The 21,926-nt window shown below is 36.6% G+C and overlaps 1 protein-coding gene across 1 annotated transcript; it reads left to right on the plus strand.

The window, feature by feature from the left end:
• Positions 1-16,723: 16,723 nt before the first annotated feature.
• Positions 16,724-17,716, plus strand: LOC129515008 (olfactory receptor 2L13). The gene has a single exon (XM_055333708.1). It carries the CDS (start codon positions 16,724-16,726, stop codon positions 17,714-17,716), a length of 993 nt encoding a protein of 330 aa, XP_055189683.1.
• The last annotated feature ends 4,210 nt before the right edge of the window (positions 17,717-21,926 follow it).

Raw genomic sequence — 21,926 nt, forward strand, 5'->3', positions numbered from 1 at the left:
GTGTTCTGCTCATTTCTTGACAGACTTATTCTTAGTGTATTGAGTTTGATAAGTTCTTCATAGATTTTGGAAATCTTTATCTGAGAGGTCATTTGCAAATATCTTTTCCCATTCCATTGGTTGTCTTTTAGTTTTGTCAACTGTATACTTTTTTGTGGAAAACTTTTTATCTAGATGAAGTCCAAGTCGTTCATTTTTGCTTTTGTTCCCATGCCTTTGAGATGTGTCTAGCAAGAAGTTGTTGCAGCTAAGGTCAAAGCAGTTGCTTCCTGTGTTATCCTCTAAGATTTTGATGGATTCCTATCTCACATTTAGGACTTTCATCTATTTTGAGTCTACTTTTGTTTCATTCTTCTTCATGTGACTGTCCAATTTTCCCAACACCATTTATTGAAAAGAATATCGTTTTTAGGGTATAGATCCTTTACCTCTTTGGTTAGGTTTATTCCTAGGTATCTTATGCTTTTGGGTGCAGTTGTAAATGGGATTGACTCCTTAATTTCTCTTTCTTGGGATCCCTGGGTGGCTCAGCGGTTTGGCGCCTGTCTTTGGCCCAGGGCGCGATCCTGGAGACGCAGGATCGAATCCCATGTCAGGCTCCCGGTGCATGGAGCCTGCTTCTCCCTCTGCCTGTGTCTCTGCCTCTCTCTCTCTCTCTCTGTGTGACTATCATAAATAAATAAAAAAAATTCTCTTTCTTTAGTCTCATTGTTAGTGTATAGAAATGCCATTGATTTCTGGGCATTGACTTTGTATCCTGCCACTTTGCCAAATTGTTGTATGAGTTCTAGCAATCTTGGGGTGGAGGCTTTTGGGTTTTCTATGTAGAGTATCATGTCATCGGCGAAGAGGGAGAGTTTGACTTCTTCTTTACCAATTTGAATGCCTTTAATTTCTTTTTGTTGTCTGAAATGGTGCTGGGAAAATTGGACATCCACATGCAGAAGAATGAAACTAGACCACTCTCTTTCACCATACACAAAGATAAACTCAAAATGGATGAAAGATCTAAATGTGAGACAGATTCCATCAAAATCCTAGAGGAGAACACAGGCAACACCCTTTTTGAACTCAGCCACAGTAACTTCTTGCAAGATACATCCACGAAGGCAAAAGAAACAAAAGCAAAAATGAACTATTGGGACTTCATCAAGATAAGAAGCTTTTGCTGTGCAAAGGATACAGTCAACAAAACTCAAAGACAACCTCCAGAATGGGAGAAGATATTTGCAAATGACATATCAGATAAAGGGCTAGTTTCCAAAATCTATAAAGAACTTATTAAACTCAACAGCAAAGAAACAAACAATCCAATCATGAAATGGGCAAAAGACATGAAGAGAAATCTCACAGAGGAAGACAGACATGGCCAACACGCACATGAGAAAATACTCTGCATCACTTGCCATCAGGGAAATACAAATCAAAACCACAATGAGATACCACCTCACACCAGTGAGAATTGGGAAAATTAACAAGGCAGGAAACCACAAATGTTGGAGAGGATGCGGAGAAAAGGGAAGCCTCTTACACTGTTGGTGGGAATGTGAACTGGTGCAGCCACTCTGGAAAACTGTGTGGAGGTTCCTCAAAGAGTTAAAAATAGACCTGCCCTATGACCCAGCAATTGCACTGTTGGGGATTTACCCCAAAGTTACAGATGCAATGAAATGCTGGGACACTTGCACCCCAATGTTTATAGCAGCAATGTCCACAATAGCCAAACTGTGGAAGGAGCCTCTGTGTCCATCGACAGATGAATGGATAAAGAAGATGTGGTTTATGTATACAATGGAATATTACTCAGCCATTAAAAATGACAAATACCCACCATTTGCTTCGACGTGGATGGAACTGGAGGGTATTATGCTGAGTGAAGTAAGTGAATCAGAGAAGGACAAACATTTTATGGTCTCATTCATTTGGGGAATATAAATAATAGTGAAAGGGAATATAAGGGAAGGGAGAAGAAATGTGTGGGAAATATCAGAAAGGGAGACAGAACATAAAGACTCCTAACTCTGGGAAACGAACTAGGGGTCGTGGAAGGGGAGGAGGGCAGGGGGTGGGGGTGAATGGGTGACGGGCACTGAGGGGGGCACTTGACGGGATGAGCACTGGGTGTTATTCTGTATGTTGCTAAATTGAACACCAGTAAAAAATAAATTTATTAAAAAATAATAAAATAAAAAAGAGTTCTATGTTTTTCATAGTATCGATCTCTTTTTTAAATAATTTTTAAAGATTTTGTTTATTTATTCATGAGGGACACCGAAAGAGAGAGAGAGAGAGAGAGAGAGAGAGAGAGAGAGAGAGAGAGAGAGGCAGAGACACAGACAGAAGAAGAAGCAGGCACCATGTAGAGAGCCTGACGTGGGACTCAATTCCGGGATTCCAGGATCATGCCCTGGGCTGAAGGCAGGTGCTAAATAGTTTAGTCACCCAGAGATCCCTGGAGTACAGATCTTTAACTCATTGGTTAGGTTTATACCTAGGTATCTTGTGGGGTTTGGTGCAGTTGTAAATAGGATCAATTCCTTGATTTCTCTTTCTGATGGTTCATTACTGATGTATAGAAATTCAACAGACTCCTGTGTTCTGATTTTATATCCTGGTGCTTCGCTGAATTTCTCCATCAATTCTAGAGGGTTTTTTTGTTTGTCTGTTTGTTTTGTTTTTGTCTTTTTTGGGGAGGGTATTTTGGTTTTTCCACATAGATGATCATGTCATCTGCAGAGAGTGGCAGTTTGACATTTTGCATGCTGATTCAAATTATTTTTATTTCTTTTTGTTGTCTGATTGCTGAGGATAGGACTTCCAGTACTATGTTGAACAACAGTAGTGAGGGCAGACATCACTGTTTGTATTTCTAACCTTAGGGGAAGGACTTTCTCTTTTTCTCCACTGAGGATGATATTAACTGTGGGTCTTTTGTATATGGGGCCTTTATGATGTTGAGTATGTTTCTCCATCCCTAGTTTCTTGAGGGTTTTTATCAAGAACGGATGTTGTATTTTGTCAAATGCTTTTTCCTCATGTATTGAGAGGATTGGATAGTTATTATCTTTTCTTTTCATTAATGTGGTTTCAATAGCATGTTGATTGATTTGCAGATATTGAACCTCCCCTGCGGCCTAGGAATAAACCCCATTTGATCTTGGTGAATAATTCTTTCAATGTATTATTGGATTCCATTAGCTGGTATTTTGTTGGGAAGTTTTGCAACCTCTTTCAACTTTGCTGCAACAACTTCTTACTGGACATCTATCTAGAAGCAAAGCAAAGAAAAGCGAAAATGAACTACTGAGACTTCTTCAAGATAGAAAGCTTCTACACAGAAAAGAAATTATTAATAAAACTAAAAGGCAACCCAGGGAATGGAGAAGAAAGCTGCAAATGACATATTAGATAAAGGGTTGGTATCCAAAACCTATAATGAACTTATCAAACTCAACACCAAAAAATTTTTATTTTATTATTATTTTCTTTGTAAATTTATTTTTTATTGGTGTTCAATTTGCCAACATATAGAATAACACCCAGTGCTCATCCCAGCAAGTGCCCCCCTCAGTGCCCGTCACCCAGTCACCCCCACCCCCCGCCCACCTCCCCTTCCACCACCCCTAGTTCGTTTCCCAGTTTAGGAGTCTCTCATGTTCTGTCTCCCTTTCTGATATTTCCCACTCATTTCATCTCCTTTCCCATTTATTCCCTGTCATTATTTTTTATATATTTCTCAAATGAATGAGACCATATAATGTTTGTCCTTCTCTAATTGACTTATTTCACTCAGCATAATACCCTCCAGTTCCATCCACGTCGAAGCAAATGGTGGGTATTTGTCGTTTCTTATGGCTGAGTAATATTCCATTGTATACATAAACCACATTTCTTTATCCATTCAGCTTTCGATGGACACTGAGGCTTCTTTCACAGTTTAGCTATTGTGGACAAAAAAAATCTAAAAATTCCAGTTAAAAAATGGACAGAGGACATGAACAGACATTTCTCCAAAGAAGACATAGAAATGGCTAACAGACACATGAAAAAAATGCTCAACATTTCTTTCTCATCATCAGAGAAATACAAATTAAAACCACAACAAGATACCACCTCATATCAGTCAAAATGGCTAAAATTAACAACTCAGGAAACAATATATTTTGTCAAGGATGTGGAGAAAAAGGATCCTTCTTACACTGTTGGTAGGAATGTCTGCTAGGACAGCCACTCAGGAAAAACAATTTTCAGGTTCCTCTAGAAGATAAAAATATAACTTAAAAATAGAACTACCCTATGACCCAGAAATTGCACTCCTAGGTATTTATCCAAAGGATACAAAAATAGTGATTTGAAGGGGTACATGCACCCCTATGTTTATAGCAGCAATATCCACAATAGCCAAAACATGGGAAGAGTCAGTCCATCGACTGAGGAATGCAGAAAGAAAAAGTGGTATAAAGTGATTTGTGGATATATGATAGATGATAGATAGATAGATAGATAGATAGATAGATAGATAGATAGATGATAGATAGACAAACAGAGATGATAGAGATAGAGATATATAATGGCATATTACTCAGCCATCAAAAAGAATGACACCTTGCTGTTTGCAATGACATGGGTGGAATTAGAGGGTATGATGGTAACTTAAATAAGTCATTCAGAGGAAAACAAATTCAAGATTATTTCACTAATATGCAGAATTAAAGAAACAAAATAGATGAACATAGGAGAAGGAAAGGAAAAATAATATAAGATGAAACACAGAGGGAACAAACCATAAGAGACTCTTAACTCTAGGGAATAAACTGAGGGTTTCTGGAGGGGAAGTGTGTGGGGGTGGATGAGGTAATTGGGTAATGGACATTAAGGAGGGCACTTGATGTGATGAACACTTGGTGTTACATGCAAATGATGAATCACCAAGTGCTACCCCTGCTTGTGTTTTCTATCTCTTAAATAAATAATAAATACATAAAATATTTTTAAAAAACTACATGAAATATACTAAATATTAATTTATACTGCAAATATATCTGCAATATAGGTTATCCACTGCATAGTTTTTTACAATAAAAAGAAATCTAAGATTTCATCAATAACATACTGGTTAATATATCATAAATTAGTATGTTCTATATTCACATAATAAAATACTATGTAGACTTTTAAAAATTAATAATACCTTAGGTGACTATAAACAAGTCTTGATATGTTTTTAGTGGATTAAAGTAAATTTCACTCTGGTGTTTTATAGGCAATTGAAGATTTATTTTCTCTTCATGACTTCACTTTTAACTTTTAAAAGATTTTTTAGGATTCTTCAATTCTCTTCAGCATTAGTTCCATTGACTATTTCGTTATTTGTTAACTGAGTAGCCACAGATTCCATGGTGGCATTGAAGCAAAATCTACAAAGGCACTTACGGAAATCTTCCCAGATTTTGGTAATGGATCTCTAAGAAAGCCCAAATATTTGAAATGGTTTGTGTTCAAAACTACATTTGGCAGCATCAGAAACCTAAGCAGTGGCTCAAAAATTTAGAGAATCTGTATTCTCAAGTAGCTATAAATCATGGAGCTACAAGTTGCCTCTTTATTTCAGCAACTTAGGGATGTTTAGCTGTAAGTCTCTAGAATGCTCATAATTTTTCCTTCTTGGTCCTGATAAAGAAGCTTCTCTGAGAATCATATTTGAATGTCCTCAGGTTAATTATAAGACAATCAGGAACAATTAAAGAGGAATTATATAATTGGAAACTTCCATTTAGAAGGAGGCTGGGGAGATAATGTTTTTACTGGGCCACATTGTCATCCATAAAACACTGGGGTTCTATTATTACCCAAAGGAGATGGTATCTACATTTGTGGTGAGCATAGCATAATGTATAAACTTGTCAAGTCACTATGTTCTTTCTACACCTGACACTAACATAATATAGACTGTCGAATATACAGAGAAAGAGAGAGAAGAAAGAAAGAAAAGAAAGAAAGAAAAAAAAAGAAGAAAGAAAGAGAAAGAGAGAAAGAAAGAAGAGAAAGAAGAGAAGAGAAGAGAGAGAAGAGAAAGAAGAGAAGAGAAGAGAAGAGAAGAGAAGAGAAAGAAGAGAAGAGAAGAGAAGAGAAAAGAGAGAGAGTGAATACAAAAAACAAACTTTTTTGACTTGTTTACGAGGAACTCACCTTTATTATTTTAAAAGATTTATTTATTTATCTATCTATCTATTTATTTATTTATTTATTTATTTATTTATTTATTCATTCATGTTGTGGGACTTGACCCCAGGACTTCAGGATCGCACCCTGGGCCCAAAGGCAAGCGCTAAACCGCTGAGCCACCTAGGGATCCCCAGGAACTCACCTTTAAATATAAAGACACTTGTAGGGGCCGCTGGGTGGCTCAGCTGGTTAAGCGTCTGCCTTCAGCTCAGGCCATGATCTTGGGGTCCTGGGATCTAGATCCACATTGGGCTCCCTGTTCATCAGGGAGTCTGCTTCTCCTTCTCCCTTTGCCTCTCACCCTGCTCATGCTCTCTCTCTCTCTCTCTCAAATAAATAAATAAAATCTTAAAAAATATATAAAAACACATAGACTAAAAATAGGGGAGTAAAAATATGTATAATATATGTATATACATATATTAATACATTTCATATTACAATTTATTTCATATGTTATGTATTATATCATTATATAATATATTATATTTCATATATATTTCATATTAAACTAATGAAAGGAAATCTTTATTAGTAGATTTATTAATTCCAGACCAAGCCAAATTCAGAACAAGAAAAATTTACAAGGATAAAATAGGGCATGATGGTAAAGGGTTGTGTCTTTAATATGTATGTACCTAACAACAAACTGTCAAAAATATGTGAAACAAAAATTTATAGAATTGCAAGAAAAATAGATGAATCCACTATTATAATTGAAGACTTAAACAGCTCTCTGTCAATGATGATAAATCCAGCATACATAAAATCAGCATCATCATAGTTCAACTAAACACCATCAATCAATTGGATATATAACTGACATCTTCAGACTACTTCATCCAACATACTTCTTAAGCTCACATGGGACATTCACCAAAATGGACCACATTCTGTCCCTTAATAAACTTTAACAAGTTTAAAAGTACAGAAATACAAGGTTTTCTTTCAGATCTGAATGAAATCAAACAATAAATCAACAATAGAGAGTTAGAAAACCCTCAAATATTTAGATGTTAAACAACATGCTTTTAAATAACATATGGTGAACACCAATAAAAATTAATTTATTAAAAAAAATAATCTATAAGTAAAAAAAAAATAAATAAATAACATATGGGTCACAAAATCTTAATCTGAAAAGTATTTTCAACTAACACATAATGATAGGAATTTGGCTATATTCATGTGTAAAACATAAAATGAAACCCACCATAAAATCAAATACCACCAGTATTCTTCATGTAGTGGGAGAGGAGGGAAAATAATTTAACTATGTATGTGTATGTATGTATGTATGTATGTACATGCATGTATAGTATGTACATACTACATATACCATATATAAAATAATACTACAAATACTATATATATAATAGTACATACTATATATACACATATATATAGACAGACCCTTCTTCTACTGCCAAATACAAATCCTCAGTTAATTCTGACCACCTTCTTTGACTACACATTTCAAGTTCTGCTGATTATCTGCCAACATTTTGCTTGGATAAGATTATAAGATAATTCTAATCTTAATTCCTTTTGTACGTGAATCTATTTTTTTTCATGATTAAGAAATGTCTCTTTTCTTTTTCCTTTGAACTTTTCAGGATCATTGATCAAGGAAAAATTAACAGTGTTCTACAGAATGTTCTGAATTCTAAGCATATTAATCCTGGTCCCTGGGGTAGCAGCAATACACTTTACCTGTGACAATTCACATTAATTATCCCAAGCAGTATAGTAACCCTATTTCCGACCTTCTGTTTTAACAGCATAAGACGCACTAAGTGACTGTGTAGAATTTCAATTCCAATCAATTAGATCCAGTGCTTTGATCTGTGTAACAGTATTTATTTCTTCCTTAAACATTAAGACTGATCACCTCAATGACCCAAGGTCTCAGGGACAGAAATCAATGCATATTTAAGTGGGATATTTTGTGTAGTAACGAAAACAGTCACATTTACTTCTATTTGGTAAGGGAACACAGCATGAAGGAGACAATTAATATATTATACCCTATAGAAAAATATTTTGCAGAATGCTTTTCCCAGTTGGCAATGTAACTAAGATTTCATCAGGCACTCTTGTGTCAGGACAGACATTTCCAGGTAATGGTGCATGCCATAAACAAAAACAAAAACAAACAAACAACAACAACAAAAAACAACAAAAAACAAAACAAACAAAAAATCAGGGCTTTCATGGGAATGAGTACATTGATCACTTTCCTTTCCATAAAATAGTAATAATAATTAACAATAATAACAATAATAATAATGTTTGCAGACCAGCAAGCATATGTTATAGACTTCTATGGTAAGGTACTAATTATGCCCATGAAAGAATTAAACAGGTTCCTGAGGGAAGCTGTCATACAGAAAGGCAAATATACAGGCTATCAAATAAAAAGGCTAAAACATATGCCCATATATTAGAAAAAATAACTGTTGCCTCCCACAGAAGTAAAGAGTCCAAAATAACTAAACTGCTCCCAGATGGCTGGCTCATTTCCTCAGTGAATATTATCATTTCAGTGACATACCTTTGATTTTCCTCATTGGAAATTTGTATATAAATCAAATCAGCCTTGGTGGAGCCAAGTTTATTTATCTGAGCTCATGTACTGACTCTACTCACACCCCTCTGGTCAATACATAAAATGACCCATAAAGTATATACCAGATTGGCTGGAGAAAGAGATGGGCATATCTCAGAAAAAGTATAAATTTCACTACATTACTGGGCCTTCTGTGAAGTTATGCTATCTAGAAGTGAGCACTGACAGAACTTGGATATACTCACAATGTCCCTATCCCCAAAGTGTTACTGTTTTTAATATTGTTTTTCCCCAAATCCCTTACTATCCACGTAGCTATTAACAACAATAATGGTCTCATACTAATCCATGCCCTGGCTTATTTTTAAATTTTTTTAAAATAATAAATTTATTTTTTATTGGTGTTCAATTTGCCAACATACAGAATAACACCCAGTGCTCATCCCGTCAAGTGCTCCCCTCAGTGCCCGTCACCGAGTCACCCCCATCCCCCACCCACCTCCCCTTCCACCATCCCTAGATCTTTTCCCAGAATTAGGAGTCTTTCATGTTCTATCTCCCTTTCTCATATTTCCCATTCATTTTTTTCTCCTTTCCCCTTTATTCCCTTTCACTATTATTTATATTCCCCAAATGAATGAGACCATACAATGTTTGTCCTTCTCCTATTGACTTATTTCACTCAGCATAATACCCTCCAGTTCCATCCACGTTGAAGCAAATGGTGGGTATTTGTCGTTTCTAATGGCTGAGTAATATTCCATTGTATACATCGAAAGATGAATGGATAAAGAAGATGTGGTTTATGTATGTATGCCCTGGCTCATTTAGTCGATTTTCCCTGACCTGGACTTCCACAATCATTCAATGTATTCTCTTTAATAATGTTTGTCATCACCATGTTTCCCCATACTCACAAAATATCAGAACCCAAAACCTAGTCATCTTTTATGGAGCTGTGAAGAATTCTCAACTTGCTCTAAACCCCAGGCTTCACAGAGGCACCATCACAGTTATCCATTTCACCCTGGATTTTCTCAATGATCACAGCTCTGTAACCCATTATCCATAACACCCACCATGACTCCACTTTAATAATGATGAACTCCCATTGCTACAGGCAAAAATGTATGCTCAATCTCTGGTTAGAGTTTCCAGTTCTTATATCAGTTTTAAGGGCAATATCAAATCCTTTATAGTCATTTAATTTTCCTCTAAAGAATTAATGCTTATGCAGTGATGAGGGTGATCTGGCAAAGAGGGAAATGGAAAGAGGAGATGATGAGAGGATGAGTCTTGTGCATAAGGAGAGGAGTGGATTTGGGGAAGACCGGTGTCAAAGGAAACTATCATTGATAGTAGGGGAGATCAATATAGTTAGTGGCTGGGTAATTTCAGTTCTAATTATGTTTTCTTAATACATTTATTTTCTTTTCCTATCTGAGTCCTGGAATATGCAAATGTGTGGGAGTTTGACAGAGAGGAAAAGGTGTGGATTATTAGTTTGATGTAATCCTGCAGAAAATATGGCCAAATTGTGATATTGCAGAGAGACCAACTTAAAGTATGTGTTCATGAATTCAAAATGAGAATTGTCGACATGGGGATCCCTGGGTGGCGCAGCGGTTTGGCGCCTGCCTTTGGCCCAGGGCACGATCCTGGAGACCCGGGATTGAATCCCATATCGGGCTCCTGGTGCATGGAGCCTGCTTATCCCTCTGCCTATGTCTCTGCCTCTCTCTCTCTCTGACTATCATAAATAAATAAATAAATAAATAAATAAATAAATAAATAAATAAATAAATAAATAAATAAATTTAAAAAAGAGAATTTTCGACATGATTTTGACATTTCTCCAGCCATGTATAATTTCTCTGAATGTGTTTTTGTAAGTTTTATAACAGTTTGAGAGTGGGGTTGATCTGGTTTGCAGTCTGGGCCACATTAAAGCAAGGAGTACCATAACACAAGAGAGGGAGACACCAATATTTTTTAAAAAGACAGAGACAACAAAAATATTAGAATGCATTTATAACTTATTATTCCATCATCAAATGAAAAGCAGTGTAATTAATTTCTCCAGTTTTGTATTTCATCATATTTGCCATGACACACATACACACATACACATGAGATACCGATATTTATTTAGTAATATCTTGCTAAATAATATTCTTTCATCTTTTACTAGGATAAATGCCCTATTTTAAACAAAGAAAGAGTTAAAAATTATTTTAATGAAAACTTCTCTGAGTTACAAATCTGTGGGTTGAATAGGATAAGCAATCTTAAAATATATTGTGCCTTTATTCTCCAGTGGGTACTTGTAAACATTTGACATATGTCAGTTATTTATTTCTTGGACTATCCATTAGAACAACTTTAAAGACTTCACAACAAGGTAGATTTTTAAGCACTTTTCTCCGGTCCATCTTCATTTTTTAAAAATTTTATTTATTTATTCATGAGAGATAGAGAGAGAAAGAAAGAGGCAGAGACACAGGCAGAGGGAGAAACAGGCTCCCTGCAGGAAGCCTGACACGGGACTGGATCCCAGGTCCCCAGGTCCCCAGGATGACACCCTGGGCTGAAGGTGGCGCTAAACCGCTGAGCCATCTGGGCTGCCCCCCAGTCCATCTTCTAATCAGTGATGGCTGCCAGCCTAGCCTCTTCTCTCTAAGTGTTCATTTTATTGCACTGACTCTAAGAGTCAACTTGCTGCTTCAGTAGGACACCTGGCCAGATTAGTGTGTTCATGGATCAACTGCCTTACATTTTACATTCTTTGTCTTCTACAAGTGTCTTCTACAAGAAAATGTTTTGGCAAAGCATAATTTCATTTATTCACAATAACCAATAATTCCCTCTGCAAACTCAATAGACAGTAGGTAAGAAACTGTCCCTATACCAGTTCTGCTATTATTGAATTGAGCACTTATACTTCCTGCATCTCTTTAAAGATTTTATTTATTCATTTGAGAGAGATGGGAGGGGATGGGAGAGATGGAGCATGATTGGGGAAGGAGCAGAGGGAGAGTGAGCAGGGAGCTCGACAAAGGGCTCAATATCAGGACCCTGAGATCATGACCTGAGCCAAAAGCAGACGCTTAGCCTACTGAGCCAAACAGGTGCCCCAATTCCTGCATCTCTTTAATCTTTGGTTCTCTAACTTAGAAAAGTTCAGAAAGCATTATTTGACATCTCTTATAGATCTCAAGTCATGTTCTAGATAATCAAATGCACCCTTCTTTAGTATAATTCTGCATCGAGAGAATGCAACAGCATTGATTGGGTTGATAGCTTTGCTCTGTCATGGCACAGAACTGAATGGATCTCCAAATAAGCAAAGTCAAGTGAATTGCCTAAGATTATGGCCCTAATGGACTTGGACTTTGGGGATCAATTACAGGAGAAAGAGAAATACCTAAGACTTGATGATGTAAGGTTTTGCATGTAAAATAAAGCAACTCATCCTTCTGTCTTTGAACAGAATCTGAGAGAATTAGGTGTGAAATATCTTAATCTGCTTTCACTGGACAAGGTAATAGGAAAGGAATATGTCAATTAATTATTACATGTGAAATGGGAAAAAATTTGTCACTAGGGAGATTTAAGTTGTTTACTGATTCCATCAAGTTCTGGGTAAAAGGACTCTAAATGTGACTGGTTATTTGTTTTATATTAAAGAGATTTATGATTAATAGGAGAACTGAGAAAGAGATGTCCTTGGCAATTTCCCTCTCCTAAATTTTAGCAAAGAAAAGTCCCTCACTGTCAGAATCATGATCTGATGCAGAGCCTAGTCATCTGTAATATAATCTCATGATGTAGCTTGAGAGACTATGTCAGCAAAAGTTTAGTGCCTGAATGTTTTAAATGATTCAGCAGGTAATAATGTCAATATAAAAATATCTTCTGCTACAATACAAACTCAAGAACTTCAGACAAGGTGAGTCATAGTAAAACTATTGAATCAAGTTGGTTTGTGTTAGCTATAACCCAGGCAAATATTTTGGAGATGTGTTTTTTCTCTTTTAAGGAAATATTTTCTGCTGTGTAGAAATAGGAAGTTCCATAACAAACTGGAAAAATTAAAAGTGAACTTAAAAAGTAAAAATAGGGATCCCTGGGTGGCGCAGCGGTTTGGCGCCTGCCTTTGGCCCAGGGCGCGATCCTGGAGACCCGGGATCGAGTCCCGCGTCGGGCTCCCGGTGCATGGAGCCTGCTTCTCCATCTGCCTGTGTCTCTGCCTCTCTCTCCTTCTCTCTCTGTGACTGTCATAAATAAAAAAAAAATTAAAAAAAAGTAAAAATAAATAAAAATAAACAGGGAGTGATGTGTGTGACCTTAATTAAGTCACTTAATTTCTCCAGGCCTGAGGTTTCTTAGTGGTTGTTCTGAAATGGACAAAAGGCACCTATTTAGGAGTGACTATGTGTCAAACATGCAGAACTCACTTAATTCCATCCTCACAGACTTCCTATATCATTGTTGGGGCTGAGTTAGTGGAGGCTCAAACTAACAATTTGCTTATTGATCTTGAGTTGATTGTCTATAAGACTTAAAATGTGCATGATATGTAACTTTTGCAAAGTGAATATATGACCTGGGATAGGCATATTTACATATAGAAGTCCTGTAAATTGAGGATTTTTTTCCTTCTAACTCTATAAATGTTAGCAATGTGCTTCTTAAGATGTTTAAGGGAGATATTCATGGTAGATCCCAGGTATAGTTACAGGAAAAGTATTACAGTATTCTCTAAGCCATAATGTAAACAGAGTGTGGTGTTTCATGTGATTCCAGTGAAATAATTATGTCCCCATACCCAGTAAAGAAATCTGTTGGGTGTCAATGAAAATAGACCCTGATCTGTAGCTTCTGTGTCCCATGCTCTAAAAGCTTTAAGTCCCAGATGAACAGATTTCCATTGCCTGACAAGATGTCAGTTTTCAATTAGGAAACAAAATAACTGTTGCACCAATCATTGAAAAATCTTTATGACATTCAGAACTCTACATTATGCAGCAAAGAATCAAAATGCATACATGCCTCCTTACAAAATGACTGTCTGGTGGAAGAGCCTGCTCTATCTGTTCAGTCCTTGTTATTGGAAACATACTTCCTGGGAGAATCGGTTGATGCATCTCTTCCCCTCAATTTCAACTAACCAAAGGAAGGAGGAAAGTACCCGAAAGGCTATTTTTCTCAGGCCACATGTGTTGAAGACTGATTTTTGAAGTGGTCTGGCTACATTTTAAGAGTATGAACTATTATATTAATTAAGTTCTAATGAAAACTTTGATTCATTTCATCAGGCAAATAAAGTGTTGGGAGGCATTATGCAATAGGGGAAGTATAAGACCATAGAGAAAAAAATGATAATCAGTACTACATTATCTTCAAATTGGTGGTCAATTCTCTTGATTTGCCCATGTCATATGAATTTCTGTTTAAATTCAGGACAATCCCAAGCATAAAAGGACAAGCACGCAAGTCAGGTGAGGTAGATGGACATGTATAAATGATGAGATTTCCAACCCATTTCACTGCTGTTTCTGTACCAGCACCCAGATGAATAATGCTTGTTAGGCATCCTGCACTCACAACCATGGTCTATCCCAAGGGATGTGAATTTATCATTGAATGTAATTGTCACAAGAAGCAGCATCAACATTAAATGTATATTGTCTAAAACCCTGTGAATAACTGTAATGCTACCATATAGAAATGCTGCCATATTTTATTTCTGGAAATATTTGATTCCTTCATCACCAATCTCCTATATGTACTTCTTGCAAATCTCTAATCACCCAGAGTATCTTGCATAATTTCTAGAAATGTAGATAAAATCTTGCCACTTTCAGTGGCTTCTTGCATCACTCAGAACAAAATCCAAGTCTTTATCATGGTCTGGTATTTCCTATACAAATGCCCTAATAACCCGTGCTTCAATACCCTTAGTGTCATCACCATTATTCTGAAATACTAAATCAGTTTCACTATTCACCAGCTGTTCACTCAAATTGAAAATTCTTTAACCAGACCTGTGTGAGTGTTGCCTCTGCATAGTGGCTGTTTTTTTAGTGCTCATATCCCTCTGTCTCTTTCATTGTTTGCACTATTTTATCTTTCTTTACAATACTGATCACTACACAACATTAGATTCCAAGTAAGAGTTTGTTGTTCTGTTCTCTACATCACTAAACTTTAATCACATGATTGTAGAATTGTGTATATTTTAATCACCATGTGTCAACTAAACAATTAGAAAAATGTATTCCCATTTTTCTATTAGAATTTCTTTTTCACAATTTTACTCATGATTACTAAAATTGCATGAGGTAACAGTTGATTTAAAGTCATAAGATGCGAATAACTATGACAAAATATTAATTGTTTTTCTTTACTGTTGAAAAATCAGTAACCTAATATTACTCAAATCTTGGATATAACAGGACATCAGGTGTCTCCTCAGGCAGAGGCTCAGAGAACGGAAAATCCCATCCAAACCCAAATCCAAATAAAGGAAGAAATTAAATGTATATTGGAAGTATAAGAAGTACCAAAATCACAATTTATGCATCTTCGGGAGACTGAGGAAAAAAACTAGTCAGAATTGAGCTGACAAAGCAAAAGAAAGAAACTATAAAATGTTGTAAAATTCTTTGGCAGTCCCGGGGGCTCAGCAGTTTAGTGCCGCCTTCAGTCCAGGGCGTGGTCCTGGAGACCCAGGATCGAGTCCCACATCAAGCTCCCTGCATGGAGCCTGCTTCTCCCTCTGCCTGTGTCTCTGCCTCTCTCCCTCTCTGTGTCTCTCATGAGTAAATAAATTTAAAAAAAAAAATGTAAAATTCTCAGGAAAGGGGTGGACATTAGAAGCTAGAAAATGTTTCAAAGAAGGAAATTTTTTTATTGTTTTAAGTAATTAATACAGGACACTAATATTGGCATTCTTCTTAAGCCCAAAGAAGGTAGGTACAAACATTTAAGTTACAATTCAATAATATTTTCCAGCTTATACCTGCTTTTCTAGTAGAACAGTTTTTCAATTGATTGGCTATGCTGCCATCTACAGTATAGAAACTAAATTACAGAAACTCTAATTTCAGAATGCCTTAATCTGGTCCAAAATATGGAATTAAGCCAGATCTTTAAAATAATACTCTTTATTCAATAAAAGAAAATTAGACATTAAAATATGTGCATTTGGCTTTGGATTCTTAAAGGCTTAAGAAATGGAAACATCATTACAGAAGAGAGAATATTCAAATAATAGTTTACAATTCGTGTGGACCTCACGTGGTCTGCAATATCTATACAGTTCAGGATAGTGACTTTGGGTGATTTGGGGTGGTGGATAAATTTTTAGGAAAGGCAAAGAAATGAAAAAGACTATGAGAGATAGAGTATGAACATTTTACAGCTGCAGTAGTGCCATGTGGGAAAGAAAGACCCCAAATTAAAGACGTAGAAAAAGACTAGGCAATGGAGGACTTAGAATTTAACATATGCAAAGCTTTTGAGTCACATAATCCAGGTCCTACTGTAGATATGCTGTGTTAAATTGACAGACACTGGGGATACAGAGATGCATGTGCCATTCTGTAAATTCTGAGTGATGTGCATAGCTGAGTTAGAGACAGATAACATTTTAGTTATCTCATTTATTTTTGTTGTTTAAAATACTAGGCTTTATACTTCAAATCCCTTGTTTTAGTACTTACTATAGAAAATTGAAAGGGGGACATCTAATTCAGATATTACAGTTGGTTCTATTAAAGCTATAGAATTGGAAAAAGACTATTCATTGTAAACAAATATTCATAAAATAAACATTCCTTTTTTATGCTCCTATTTTAATTCCTTGCCCTGCACCTTGTTTTTGTTTTTATTTCTCTTTCAAGGGAGTTAAAACAGTAAGATTTCATGGAGAAATGGAATCAAACTTCAAATGATTTCATTTTGTTGGGGTTGTTTCCCTCAAATCAAACTGGCCTGCTTCTCTTGTCCCTCATTATCCTCATCTTCATTGTTGCGTCAGTGGGTAACTCAGCCATGATTCATCTCATACGCTTAGATGCCCGGCTCCACACCCCAATGTACTTCCTCCTCAGCCAGCTCTCCCTCATGGACCTAATGTATATCTCCACCACTGTCCCAAAGATGGCATTCGACTTCCTGTCTGGCCAGAAAGGTATCTCCTTCCTGGGATGTGGGGTGCAAAGCTTCTTCTTCCTGACCATGGCATGTTCTGAAGGTTTACTCTTGTCCTCCATGGCCTATGACCGTTATGTGGCCATCTGCCACCCTCTCCAATATACTGTCCGCATGAGTAAAACTGTGTGTGTGAAAATGATCATAGGATCTTGGATTTTGGGGTCTATCAACTCCTTGGCACACACTGTCTATGCCCTCCATATTCCTTATTGCCAGTCCAGGGCCATTAATCACTTCTTCTGTGATGTGCCAGCCATGTTGGCCTTGGCCTGTATAGACACCTGGGCCTATGAGTACATGGTTTTTGTGAGTACAAGTCTCTTTCTCCTCTTTCCTTTCCTTGGCATTACTGCTTCCTATGGACGGGTTCTTTTTGCTGTCTACCACATGCGCTCAAAAGAGGGAAGGAAAAAGGCCTTCACAACCTGCTCAACACATTTAACTGTAGTGACGTTTTACTATGCACCTTTTGTGTACACCTACCTGCGGCCCAGGAATCTCCGCTCACCAGCAGAAGATAAGATCCTGGCAGTCTTCTACACCATCCTCACCCCCATGCTCAATCCCATTATCTACAGCCTGAGGAATAAGGAGGTTCTGGGGGCTATGACAAGACAGTTTGGAATATTCTCTGCCAAGAAACAAGAGTCATGGCTGTCCTTTCCCTTCTTTTCCTTTTCCAGGTTAATTAGAACATCCTAGAGCAGCACTATTAGAAATACAGTGTGAGCCACAAGTAACTTAAACATGTAAATTAAACATGTGTACAAGCCACATTTGACAAGTGAAATTGATTTAAATAATATATTGATTTAATTAAAAACATTAAAATTTCGATGGACACCGAGGCTCCTTCCACAGTTTGGCTATCGTGGGCATTGCTGCCATAAACATCGGGGTGCAGGTGTCCCGGCATTTCACTGAATCTGTATCTTTGAGTTATCAAAAGATGAATGGAGAAAGAAGATGTGGTTTATGTATACAATGGAATATTACTCAGCCATTAGAAACGACAAATACCCACCATTTGCTTCAACGTGGATGGAACTGGAGGGTATTATGCTGAGTGAAATAAGTCAATTGGAGAAGGACAAACATTATATGGTCTCATTCATTTGGGGAATATAAAAAATAGTGAAAGGGAATATAAGGGAAGGGAGAAGAAATGGGTGGGAAATTTCAGAGAGGAAGACAGAACATGACAGTCTCCTAACTCTGGGAAACAAACAAGGGGTGGTGGAAAGGGAGGTGGGCGTGGGGTGGGGGTTACGGGCACTGAGCAGGGCACTTGATGGGATGAGCACTGGGTGTTATGCTATATGTTGGAAAATTGAACTCCAATAAAAAACATTAAAATTAATACTGAAATTAACAATATTAATAACATATTAATAATATATACTATATTACATACAATGTTTGTGCATATTTTTACTTATGTGAACATAGTATGACTTTTATATTTAATCAAATAAAGTTATCAATGTAATATCTTACTTTGTTTTCAGTCTAAGTCTTCATAAACATGTATTTTGTAATTACAACACATTGCAATTTTGACTATATGTATTTCAAGTGTCCAAAAGCTAGATGGGACCAATTGTTACTATGTTAGACCACAAAGATTTACACATCCAATAAAATGTTTTTAAAAGTACATATGGTATATACAAATATATTTGTGATGTATAAAATATGGGTAGTGGGATGTGAGGTAACAAGCAAAGCAAGCAAGTAAATGTGATGTTTACAAACTTGTTTACCTGTTGTTCTATTGCATCTTAATTATAATTAACAACTAAAGTTTATCTCATCCTAACCTTTTATGAAACTAAATTTTTTAAAGATTTTATTTATTTATTCATGAGAGCACAAAAAGAGAGAGGCAGGGACACAGGCAGAGGGAGAAGTAGGCTCCATGCAGGGAACCCAATGTGGGACTGGATCCCAGAACACCAGGATCATGCCCTGAGCCAAGGGCAGATACTCAACCACTGAGCCACCCAGGCATCCCTATGAAACTAATTTGAGGGGCTTATTTTATATAGGATTTTTTTAAATGTCAATAAAAATACTGAGATTAAGTGTTCTTTATAGAAATACAAGAAAAATGACAATTTATTGTACATTCAAATAAAAATGTATATATTTAAATGAACTTAAGATGTTTATACTTAGGAAATTATTTATTTAGGATCATTCATGTGGATGTCCAATTTTCCCAGCACCATTTATTGAAGAGACTCTCTTTTTTTCCAGTGGGTAGTCTTTCCTCCTTTGTCGAATATTAGTTGACCATAAAGTTGAGGGTCCACTTCTGGATTCTCTATTCTGTTCCATTGATCTATGTGTCTGTTTTTGTGCCAGTACTACACTGTCTCGATGACCACAGCTTTGTAGTACAAGCTAAAATCTGCATTGTGATGCCCCCAGGATCATGCAGACAAATAGTTAGGAAGTTACAGTATGAACCATATAAAATGAAATCATAAATACTCAAGGTTTCTGCTACAACATCTAAAATATAAATATGACCTTGCATAGCTTGAAATTATATGCTATTATGACATTAAACTATATAGCACAAAAGTTTTACTACTGGTGTTTTACTAACACACATAAGTTACATCAAGCCTGTTCCTAAAGGTGGTTAATGTCATATGTAGGAGTATTAGTTTTTATGGAAAAAAGTTAATATTTAGGAGTCTATTCTCCAACTTTTCATTCATTGCCCAACTCCAATCTCCCAATATCTTTCTCTGGCCACTTTTAATTTCTTATATTATTCATCTTTGTCATTCCCCATTCCTGGTACAGAGTTCCTACAACACCTGGAATTTTCCAACTGACTAGAGCTATAAATTTGTAGATTGCTGTGTAAATTAGGTGACTTTTGAAAATCCTTAAATTAGCTAAGAATGACGTTTGGTTGCCAGGAGAAACTTGGAACTTTCAATCCCACTCCCCTGACCTCCAGGATGGGATAAGAGGCTGAATATGGACTTCAATCACCAGTAGCCAAAGATTTAATCAACCTTGCCAATGTAATGATGCCTCCACCAAAACCCAGGTTCAGGCCTGGGTTCAGAGAGCTTCCAGTTTAGGGAACTAGAATGAATCCATGTGTGGGTCCCTAATTCCATGAGGACAGAAGGTCCTGTGTTTGAGACTGTTCCAGATCTCACCCTATGTACCTTTTCATCTGGCTGTTTGTTTGTACCTTTTAATATGCTTTTAATAAAACAGCATTCTGGTAAGTAATCTAATTTTCTGAGGTTTTACCTCACTCTAGCAGATTAATTAAATCCAAGGAGAGGCTTGTGGAAACCTCCAAGTTATAGCTGGTAGATCACAAGCACAGGTAACAATGTGAGTATGCAATTGACACATGAAGTAGAACAGTCTTGTGGGTTCGAGCCACTAACTGATGGAATCTGATGCTATCTTCAGGCATATAGTATCAGAATTGAGTTGAATTTGTGGAATACCTACTCAGTGTACCAGGAGAATTGAGTTAAATGCTTGGTGGTGTGAAAAAAAATACACACAGATATTGTAGTGTCCTCCACAGAAAAATGGAGTGCTATGTCATGCAAATCCTGGGGGCATTTATTTGAATTTTTTTGTGGACTAACTGCACTTATTGAAATGTGATATAAGTTCAGGGAAATTGTGAACATGCTATATGACACATTCAAGGGAACATATACCTGAATAATTTTTCTACACAAAGTTAAGGGTTCATTTCCAAAATTTCCCCTTACCATTCAGATAAGCAGTGAAGTGCAAGCCAAATTCTTCAGTCTATGATACATCTCATTTATTTGCTCTACTGCAGCTAGATTTTCTTCCTGAATTAAAAATAATACTTTTTTTCTTTGAATGTGATATTAAGGTTACTTTTTAGTTTTTAGTTTTATTTTTTAGACTTTATACTACTGGTATAATCTCTAAACTCAGCGATAATACGATTACTCATTTAGCAAAAGTAGACTAGAACTTTTGGCCACATGCAACTGGAAGGTTATTTTAGAAATTCATTTATCTCTACTAACTCTTTATTAATTCTAGATATGTGCTGCATAGCAATCTTCTTACTATGGAAAAGTTATGGACAAGTAGATACATCCTCTGGCCTTGTGGACTCCACATGCCAGTGTAAGCCATACACTTATAAAGTGCACATTATAAAGTAATACTGGACATTAATAATGTCAGGGGGAAAATGTCACATTTATCAAGTACAGTAGTCAGAAAGGCTACTCTGACATGATACAGAGGCTGGTCTTTTAACCTCAAAAAGAAGTCCCCAAACCCTGGAAGGCTGAAGGGCAGCAGAAAGAGTAAGTGTGAGAAACAGAGCAGTTTTGCCATCAGGTCAGGGTAAGAAATGTGGTCTGTATTCTAAACATAGTGGAATCCTTGCAGGGAAATATCTTCTAAAGTGTGATTGTCCCCTTCTGCTTGGCCATCCAGGTGAAGGAAACCCCAGTTTAAATATCTTAAAATGAGGGATGCCTGGGTGGCTCAGTGGTTGAGCATTTGCCTTTTGCTCAGGTCAATTAATCTGCTGGGATCCCGGGATCAAGTTCCACATCAAGTCCCTGCATGGAGCCTACATCTCCCTCTGCCTGTGTCTCTGCTTCTCTCTCTGTGTCTCTCATGAATCAATAAATAAAATCTTTTGAAAAATCTGAAAATGCAGCAAAATGTAAAATTCTATCACAGCTACTACTTGTAAAGAAATTTCACTCTGTAACTTTTAAATTTTGTTTATGGATAAAGAAGATGTGGTTTATATATACAATGGAATATTACTCAGCCATCAGAAATGACAAATACCCACCATTTGCTTTGACATGGATGGGACTAGAGGGTATTATGCTGAGTGAAATAAGTCAATCAGAGAAGG

The sequence above is a fragment of the Nyctereutes procyonoides genome, unplaced genomic scaffold (genome assembly GCF_905146905.1).
Source record: "Nyctereutes procyonoides isolate TBG_1078 unplaced genomic scaffold, NYPRO_anot_genome, whole genome shotgun sequence".
NCBI classification, from domain to species: Eukaryota; Metazoa; Chordata; class Mammalia; order Carnivora; family Canidae; genus Nyctereutes; species Nyctereutes procyonoides.